The sequence below is a fragment of the Pediculus humanus genome, genomic scaffold (assembly GCF_000006295.1).
Source record: "Pediculus humanus corporis 1103172108311 genomic scaffold, whole genome shotgun sequence".
Classification (NCBI taxonomy): domain Eukaryota; kingdom Metazoa; phylum Arthropoda; class Insecta; order Psocodea; family Pediculidae; genus Pediculus; species Pediculus humanus.
The window spans coordinates 1-10,437 of NW_002987880.1; the positions used below are offsets into that span (position 1 = coordinate 1).

The 10,437-nt window shown below is 23.3% G+C and overlaps 2 protein-coding genes across 2 annotated transcripts in view; one reads left to right on the forward strand and one right to left on the reverse strand.

The window, feature by feature from the left end:
• The window catches only part of Phum_PHUM587760 (paramyosin, putative), a gene marked incomplete at both ends in the record, with an annotated part of 12,833 nt that continues 2,396 nt past the window's right edge, over positions 1-10,437 (reverse strand). Inside the window, 6 exons of the mRNA XM_002432443.1 lie at positions 1-146; positions 246-380; positions 494-647; positions 753-904; positions 992-1,108; positions 1,216-1,431. Coding sequence (XP_002432488.1) covers positions 1-146; positions 246-380; positions 494-647; positions 753-904; positions 992-1,108; positions 1,216-1,431 — 920 coding nt within the window. The remainder of the gene's footprint in view (positions 147-245; positions 381-493; positions 648-752; positions 905-991; positions 1,109-1,215; positions 1,432-10,437) is intronic.
• Positions 9,645-10,052, forward strand: Phum_PHUM587770 (fatty acid-binding protein, putative; the record flags this gene model as incomplete). The annotated part of the gene is made up of 1 exon (XM_002432442.1): positions 9,645-10,052. The coding sequence occupies one exon, from the start codon at positions 9,645-9,647 to the stop codon at positions 10,050-10,052; it is 408 nt and encodes a 135-aa protein (XP_002432487.1).

The window sequence follows — 10,437 nt, forward strand, 5'->3', positions numbered from 1 at the left end:
TTTTCTGCTCGCTCCAGTGCTTCTCTCGTTCTATGAAAATCAATTTCCATTTTGGTTTCAACTTCCGAGTCCAGCCCAGAATTTCTTCCATCATTTAAATTTATAAGGGATTCAAGTTCTTCGACAATCGATGTTAGAATTCCGACCTTTCATTATAAAAAAAAAAACAAATGCAATCTTCTCTTGAACTCTAATAATAATAATAATAATAATAATAGCAGTTCATTTTCTTATATTTAACTTACTTTCACATTAGAAACGTTGAGATCGCTAAGCATCGACTGATCGGAAAATGGTTCAGATCCAACTGAATTTCTATTTTTCAAATAATTGCAAATATTTCGAAGTGTTTCGCAACAAGCGATTATTTCTTTTTCAAGCTGGAAAAACAAAAACAATTTATTTATTATATCACTTTTCAATTTATTTAATTATTTAAAAATCAATTGATGGCCATTATTATGGCCAAAAAAAAAAAAAAAGGTAATCGTACACTAGAATAAGCAGAAGAATGGAATCCATCATCGCATTCCATTTCATTTAACAAACTTTGTTGTTTAGGAGAATCCAACGAATGCATTGCATCCAGTTGCTCACCCAACGTGGTGTTGGCTGCTCTCACTCTTTCTAATTCTCTGGCAGTAGATCTGAAATATTTTCAAAATAATGAGTTCTTTTATTTAAATAAAAATAATAATAATAATAAAGGAGACTGTTGGAAGATGGAAAAGGAAAAGAAATTATATTTAAACCTTATTTGAGAATCCTGATCCCTTGTGTGCCTTTCAAGTACTCTAACTCTTTCTACCGCTTCTTCCAGAGCCGCGGATAAAGTGTCTCTTTCTTCGCAGGCTTGTCCTAAACGATTTTCTAAATCTCTTTTCTTGTCGGTTAGAATTTGTACCTTTGATGATTAATTTTTTTTTTTTTTTTAATTTATTGAAAACTTTTATTTAATTAAAAAGAAAAAAAAAAAAAAAAACAAACTCACTTCGTCTCTTAATATTTCTAAACTACTGACATGATCTTGCAGAGAAGATTTTTTTAACAAGCACTGATCTCTAAGGGAACTTAATTGACTGGTTAAATTTTCTTCGGTTTTTCCCCTCTGAAAATAAAATTTTAATAATTTATTATTATTTAATTGAAAAAAAAAAAAAACTTAAGTTTAAGTTTTAAAGTAAAATATTAAAATTCATCATAATTATTATTTACTTCTTTCAGTTGATCTTTTAATCTTTGGTTTTGAGCCGTCAATTCTTCTATCAACTGACTTTTGTCTTTTTCCATTTGTTTGAAAAGCCCTTCCCGAAAATCTAAAGTTTTCTTCAATTCGGAAACGTCCCCTTGAAGTTCGGATACCTTCGAATCGCATTCTTCCGTCACTCTTTCTAATCTTCTTCGAATGTTATGCCTTTCTTGTTCGAGAGACTAAAAATAACAAAAAAAAAAAAAAAATTATCACGAATAAACTTTCGATTTATTACTTAAAAAAAAAAAAATTACGTAAAAACTATTAAAACGTGGTAAAAAAAAAAAATCGAAATTAAATTCTATTAAAAATTTTTTTTTTTTTATTATTTTAACAAAATTTAATACGGACTAATATGTATACAAATATATATGGCAAAAAAACGACCTATTTAATATAATTACATGCATCATATTGTGTAATAATATATACAGAAAAAAAAAGTTTTCGATTTTTGGCAAATTTATTACCATTATTATTATTACTTTATAATATTAATTTAATGAATTTGGTACACATGTAAAAAAAATTGTGTATATTCGTATAATTTGTTTCTTCGTATTATAAAATTAAAAAAAAAAATAAGAAAAGAAATTTTGTACTTTGATACACGTATAAGAAAGTGAAGTTTTTTTTTTTTTTTTTTTATTTATTTTTACAAAAAAAAAAAAAAATTGAATTCAGATTCCTGCGACCTCGTAATGCAACTTTCACCAGATTTAATATTGTTACTTTAATATGAATCATTATTATTACATCAATAAATTTTCAAAATGACCTAAATCACTACCGTATTAAAATTAAATTTTTTTTTTTTCTTTTACAAAGAAAATATTTGACAATATTTTAAAATTAATTATCTAGATTCTATGAATGAATAATTGCATTTTAGTTTTGGCAACGGTAGAAAAAAAGCACACACGCACATACATAATTTACTTTTAGATATCTAAAAACTTTTCGTTAAAAAAAATAAATAAATAAATAAATAATAATAATTATTAACAAGTTTTTGAATTTTTCATTACGCCTATCGAAATCGATGATATTTTTCAATTTTTTTTTTTTTTTTTGTTTGTTTTAGAAACCCAAAAAACAAAATATCTAATTAAATTTTTCTTGTTTGAATGCATAAGCGGAAAAATCAGGTCGATATTTTGCGAAATCAAAAACATTTGTTTTTCTTCTTTTTCTTTTTTTTTTTTTTTTTTTGTTTGCATTGATTGAAAATTTGTTGAATATAATGCAAATATTCTTTAAAATGAAAAAAATAATTTCAAAAATGAATTTTTCTTTTTATTTGCCACAGCGGGTAATTATAATGGTATATAAATTACATTTCGTGCTAAATTACATGAGGTAAATTAATTACGTATTAGAAAATATATAAAGCAAAAATAAAATAAAAAGTAAAACAACAACAAAAAAGAAACCGTTAAAGCGAGGTTTCATTAAGGCCTCATCAGGTTTTTCAATGAGTTTTCTTCTTTTTTCTCGTTGCACAACAATGTTCCCGACAAAATTTACTTTTACGACACAAAAAACAAATAAATAATGAACATACGTAATTGTTTTAAATAAGCATTAGACTAAAAATTTTAGGGTTTTTTTTTTTTTAGATTCATTTTAAAATGTCAAAGTAGGTACGAGTAGGACGTCAACTCTTTTTTTCAATGCCATTTTCATTTTTTTATTGGTATACCACCTTCAGGGCCGTAGCAAAAAAAAAAAAAAAAACGTGTCACAACGTTTTTATATCTAACGAAAGATTGTGTTACAAAAATAAGAAAGCCTTGACGAAGGACGAACATACAACCGATCATAGAAAAAGGATTAAATTTCCGCGGATTTGACCTCCGTAACTCAAAAAAAATAAATAAATAAATGAGGCCCCGGTTCAATGGTTTCAATCTAGGATTAAAAAAGAAAAGAAAAAAAATTGGAAATTACAAAATAAAAAATTATTATTATTATTATTATGTAAAAGTATTGAAGTCGTTGTCTTTAAAATCAACCGAAACGCCGATATTCTATGACTAATATATTTGCAAGGGCAAAACTGGTATTAAAATTAAAGCAGGATGTAAAAAGGTATATACACAGTTGTAATGATGACGTAATAGGTATGAATTAACCCAAAATTGTATAACTCTGACACGCCTGAACACATTAAGATATGAACTCTTAAAAGTCAATCTAAGAGTCATAAAAATCCTTGTCATTGGCCTTCGGTCATGATTCTACATTTTTCTTTTTTTTTCCAAATAATAAACTTTTTTTTTCTTTTTTTCGATTTGAATTATAGAATGTTAAACACATACGACAATTATTGAAATATTTTTTTTTTTTCGGGCTATTAAATATATAACATTAAAATTATTATTATTTTACCTTTAGGCAATTAAAAAAAAAAAAAACTTTTCCTAAATTACTTTTAAATTATTTCGAATAAAAACTTTATTAAGACCAAAAGGCAAGAAATTGCCCGTCTAGGTATTAATAATCGAGAAGTGAACATGTTTTTTTGAAAAATTGCAAAGTTGAAAGACAAAGATTATAGTAAAAATCAACCTAGAGTACCTGAAAACAAAAATTTTTTGCGGACATTTTGATTAATTTTTTTTTTTTGTTCGAAGTGAAGCAAAAAAGAAAAAAAACACCTTAAAGGTATCCATCTATTTCTTTTTATCTTTAACCCGCTTGATTTTAACTATATATAGTTAAAAATAATAATAATAATAATATTTTAATGTTGAGGAAAATAGTTCAGCAATAATCAGTCGTATTATCAAAAACCTGATGAAACGTGGAACCAGTGAAAATACTCGTGACGAATTATTATTATTATTATTACTGCAATCGACGCAATCGGGTTAAGGATTTCACGCGTGTACACATTTATTTTATCTATTAAAAATTTGATTTTTTTTTATACGGGATATAATAAGATAAACGTGAAAATAATTATGAAATTTTTTTTTTCTTTTTATTTCACTGTAAAAATATAATTTTTTTTTCGTAATAATTTTCCATCGGCAATACAAATCGTAAAGAAGACAACAATGCTGGAAATTATTGATTATTGAAGTCGAAATGGGGCAACCTTGAAGATACTCAAACCCGTTGAACTTTTTGTGTTTAAAAATGTTTCCATAGAGATGATAAAAAAACAAATGAAGGCCCACGATTGAATTCAATCACCTTTACTTTATGACGAATCATTCAAAAAAAAAAAAAATTACCCAAAAGTAAAGAAATAAAGTAAAAAACCAATGTCAAACCAAATGTTTTGTATTTTTCAATAAATAAATTGAAAGTTATCAAAATTATTAATTCCGCCCATTGAAAAAAATCCCAAACGATTTCACCAAAAAAAAAAAATTAATAAAATTTTTTTTTTTATTAATGATTGCTCGAGCATTACGTAAAGAAATTTTTTATAAAAATTGAAAAAAAAAATTTATTTTTTAAAATTGTAAAAACAAATATTAATCCCAATAAAATGAATTTTTTATTTTCAAACAAAATGATATAGAAATGAAAAAGTACTTTTAAAAGCCTGATGATGATGATGATGATGATGATATTTACAATACATGGAATAAAAATAAAACCAACCAATATACTTGTTCGTGAAAAAAAAAAAAAAAATTTTAAATTCCATTACAGAGACCAAAGACCAAATATCAACGAGAAACATAAAAAAACGAATTTTTTTACTCGACATCAACAAAGAAAGAATCTAAAAATAAAATATTGCAATTAAAGAAAAAGCGTAAAATCAGGTGAGGGGAGAGGAAAAAGTTTTAGGTCAGTCAGGCCATGTGAAAACGTTTAATCATTTTTAAAACTCTCAAAAAAAGCTAACATGTATCTATTATTATTATTATTATTATCCTACATTATATGCAACGCAAACAGCGTTTTAAAAATTTTTTCCTTTTTTTTGAATTTTCATAACCAATGTTTTTAATACAAAATTTTATAAATCAAATTGAATTTATTATAAAAAAATTAATTGAACGATAATCTTAAGAGTAAGAAAATTAAAATCATGCCCGCATCGTCAAAAACGATATTTTTTGGTTTCTCTTCCACTTAATTGTTTTATTAAATTTTCATAAAAAATTTATTTACTATCGAATTACGTATATTAAGAAAGGTGGTGTGTATAAAATATACCATTATAACTAAATAAAAAAACAGGATCCACTCTTTTTTTCATTAATAAAGAAAGATGCCAACACGATTTCAAAAGAAATTCAATATTTTTAATAAGGGTGGTGGTGATGTGCCAGTGTTACTACTGTTTCCGCTTCCGCCAGATGAACTATTAATCCCGTTGGATTTGCCATTTTCCCCTTTATTTAAAAAAAATTATAACCGAAAATTTTTTTTATCATATTATTTACAGATGGGTTGTTTTTAAATTTATACAATTGAAAAAAAAATGATTATATCTATAAAAACAACACACCGTATGACACAATCACTAATAATAAAAATTAAATTCTAAATAGAGCAAAACGAGCGATGGATAGTTGAAATTTTTTTTTTTTTTTATAAATACATACAATAATAAAGTTAATATTAATTGTTAATAAAAATTTTTTCGACTGGAAAGTAACCATTATTAGCTTTGGTTTAATAATCCGAATAAAAGTTTTCAGTTTTTCTTCGTTACCCTTACAAATTAAGTTTTTAATTATTTAATTAAAAAAAATAAATAAATACACGTATTTATAAATAAATAAATAATAATTACTAAAATAAATTGTTATAACCTATTTAAAATAAATAAAGTAAAAAATAATTCGAGTTTAATACATGAATCTTATATTTACATATGCTCTGCTTATTTTACCATTTCGTAGCAACCATACGGAAATTTTACTTTATTATTATTATTATTTTGTATATTTTTTTTTGGTTAAATGCTCTAATTTTTTATTTATTCTTAAATAAAAGTTAATTGTTTGTAAAACACCTTAATTTAAAAAAACAAACAAATTTGTATAATAGTACTAATAAATATCCCTTTAAAAAAAAATTTTTTTTTTTATTTTCTCACGTTTATTAAAAAACTCAAAATTCTTTTTTTTAACACCTGACTTTTTGCTAATTGCTGTAAAAGTGAGAAAACAAAAAATTTAAAAAAAAAAAACAATATTTAACACTTTATTACTTTTTGTTAATAAAAAAAAAAAAATGTATTTCTTCTGTTCATTTTTTTTTTTTTCATTTGAATTTAATTATTTCCTATGTTAAATGTTAATTATAAAATCGAGATGCCATCAGATTAATTTTTTTTTTTTTAAAGTTACGCCATCATATTCTTCCTACAATAAGAAAAAAAAAAAGAAAGTTTCTTTTGCTTGAAATTAATTTGTTATCATATTAATTTTTAAAAGGCAAAAGTCTAATAATAAGAAGAAGAATAATAAGAATTATTATTATTATTATTGTCGTTGTTTTTCTTACATCTGATTTGACATCCATTTTTTTTTTTTTTTTCCACGTATTTCCTTAAAATTTAGATAATAACAGGGTAACAAATTAATATTCTATTATTTTTTATCACATAAACGATTAAAAAAATAAAATGAAAGTTTTACTAAAAAAAGAGAGCAAAAGAGTATAACAACGACAACAACAACAACAAAAAATATAATAATAATAATAATAATAACTAAGGAAATCTAATTAAAGCGAAAGTACAGTATTCCTATTTTTAGTTTCCTCGTAACAAATAATAATAATAATAATAATAAAAAACACAGGAAAATGTTTTTTTAAAACTTTTTTAAAATCATATGATAGACGTATTAATTTCAAAAAATTTTTTACAAAATTAAATAATTATTGTATTTAATTAAATTTTAAACTTTTTTTTTTAAAAAAAAAAAGAAATTTTTAATTTTGTAATAATTAAATAAAAATTATTATTATTATTATTATTATTATTATAAATTTATTTTTTTTTATAATATTGTGCAAGGGAATATAATAAATCAGCCTTGATTTTTTTTTTTTTTTTACCCAAGATTTAAGGATCCTTGCTTTATTATCTCATAAAATTAAATAATTATCAAAGGATCGTGATTTTTACGTTAAAAAAAGATAAAAAAAAGAAAAATTTTTTTTTTTTCATAATTATTATGAAACGTGAGAAATAATTGACTTTTATTTATTATTATTATGTTTGTTTCAAACCAAACAACCTCCAAAATTTAAAAAATAACAGTAAATTGAATACTTTGTTCAACGCAATCTCCCGTAAAAAATATAATTTTTTTACACTGAACGAACACACAAAAAAAACTTTGTATGAGGTTGTCCAGTTTTTCTTTTTTAAATTTAACGAAAAATAATAAAACAAACAATATATTTTATTAATTTAAATTTTGATATTATATTTTAATTGTTATTTATCAAAACGAGAAAATAATTATTATTATTTGATAGAAAAAAATATCAAAAGCGCACAAATTTTTTTTTTTTTTTTTTTACGTTTCACGATACAAATTAATTGAGTTACCTAATAAAAATAATTACGCAAAAAAAAAACACTTTTATTATTTACCAAAAGTTCTAGTAGGCCTACTTTTCGACTAATGGTTTAATCTATGGCAATTATAAAATTCACCGTTACGTGAAAAATATAAAAAGCAATGACATTGAAAGGGAAATCGTCAACTGAGAAACGAAACCATAAAACCATAAAATACGCGGAAAAAGAAACATTTTTTTTTTAATTCATGAAAATTATACATTTTTATAATAAAAACAATAAATGAAAAAAAAAATATATATATACTTTAATTTTATTTTTAACAAGGGATAATAATTTTATAACTACCAAATTACAATACCAAAAAAAAATCTCGCTGTTTTTTTTAAATTTATTCACATTAAATATTTAATTTAAAATAAATAAAATTTCCATTATTAAATATTCAATGAATAACTTTTACCGAGTTTAACATTTAAAAACTTATTTAAATCCGGAAGAAAAAATACCTTGCTACATAAATAACTTTAATTAATATCATTATTATTAATCCTATCATAACTTAAATAAAAAAAATATCTGGTTGCATTTTAAATTAAAATCGGGGTTGCTGTTTAAAAAAAAAAAACCCAACTAAAACATGATGTTTTAATAAAACAAGTTAAACAAACGAGTTAAAGATTAAAAAATCAGCCATGAAAACAAATTACAAGATAACGTATTTGATGGGTTTCATTATATTTAATTTATATTTTAAAAATAAAACATAAATTTCAAAAAAAAACCAAAAGCTTGTCGTCATGAGGAAATCCATATTTAAAAAAAAAAAAACAAAAAACTAAACTACATCCAACGATAACCGACCCTCAATTCTAATATATTTATATATATTAACGAAGTGCTCCATATTTGGTTTTTTCTTCTTTTTTTTTTTATGGGAGGAAGGCGTATAATATTTCGAAGGTAATTTAAAATAAAATTAAAAAAGGTTAACTAAAGAAAAACGCCAGAAAATCAAGTTTTTTTATCGATAGCATGACTACACCTAAAGGACTATAATGGTAAACATGCCCGTGCCAACAATATTTAAATAAAATGAGTTGAATAGCCCATGACATAGAGAGAGAGAGAGCGCAAACCAAAGAGGATTCGTGTCAACAATGTAAAAACATTTAATTACCTTGGCAATATGAGATAAATGTAAGCAAATGTTGACACAAGATTAAAGCAAAAGTTCATACTTAAGAAAGATAGAAAAAAGAAAATCAGAATAATAAAATATAAAATCTATTATAATACAAGAGATCAGGCGTGATGTTTGTTGTCTAAATAGAAAACGGTAAAGAAAGAAAAAAACATGATGTTTATCGTTCCGGAAGGAGTCAAACGAATTTTGTGCGCCTTTGCTTTATGCTAGTTTACAACAACAAAAACAAAACAAAACAAATCGTTCCGTGTTTTGCACACCTTTCTTTTTACCTTTTTTTTTTTTTTTATTTTTCTTTTGGTTATTTATATCACTTTATTTTTTTTTTTTTTTTTACTTTTTCTAAATTTCCATTAGTAAATGTTTCTTTTTTTTTTCCCCTAAATAAAATTTTCAATTAAACATTTATAAAACTTTTTGCATTAAATTTCAAATATTATAACCTAAAAACAACAATTTTTAAAAAATATTTATTAACCTATTTAAAAAAAAACATCCTTAATTTTAAAAAAATTTTTTTTTTTTTTTACATAAATTACTACAAAATTAAGAAAATAAAAAAAAATTTTTTGTAAAAAAGCCTTTTAATTACAGCCTTCTGAAAACAAAATAAAACCTCCATTTTTGTTTACACAATTTTTTTTTTCTTTTTTTTTTTTAATTTCAAAATTATAATGGAAAGATATTTAAACAAAAAATACAGATTGGTAGAATCGGAAAATTATGATGAATATTTAAAACGTACTAAAGTCAGACTTTTTTTTAGGAAATTAGAACAAATAGTTCGGCAGACAATAAAATTGTACGAAAAAGATGGAAAATACGTTTTTGAAACTTATTGGCCTATGGTAAGTGTATCCGCTGTTTTTCGTCCAGGTATATCATTCGATGAACAACGAATAGACGGTGTTCATGTTAAATCCATAATTGAATTTAAAGATAATAAAATGATTCACACGCAAAAAGTAAATGACGAAGAAACAAAATTCGTTAGAGAATATAGTGATAAGCAAATAAAAACAACAATAACTTGTGGAAATGTCATCTGCCACAGAATGTATGCAAGAGTATATGAGAGATGATAACAAAAAAAACTGTATATACATAATAAACGCTATATATATAAAATATTGCCTATTATGAAATCAATTCATGCACTGAGTTCAAGAGACAATATTCTACCATCGAATAAAAAAAAAAAAAAAAAAAAAAAACGTCTTTATTCAGGTACCTTATGGTTACAAAATACTTTTTAAAAGTTTGAATAAATAAATTTTTGTGCAACGTTAAGAAAATGTAAAAATTTCAGTAAATTATAAATAAAATAAAAAAACATTTATCCTATTAAATGAATTGTTTTGGCTTCTTTCAATCGATTACATTTCACTTTTTTTTTTTTTTTATATATCAGTACTATTGATTTTATTCAAATTTTTTATTTTTATCAATCTTATCGCGTTTTTATCT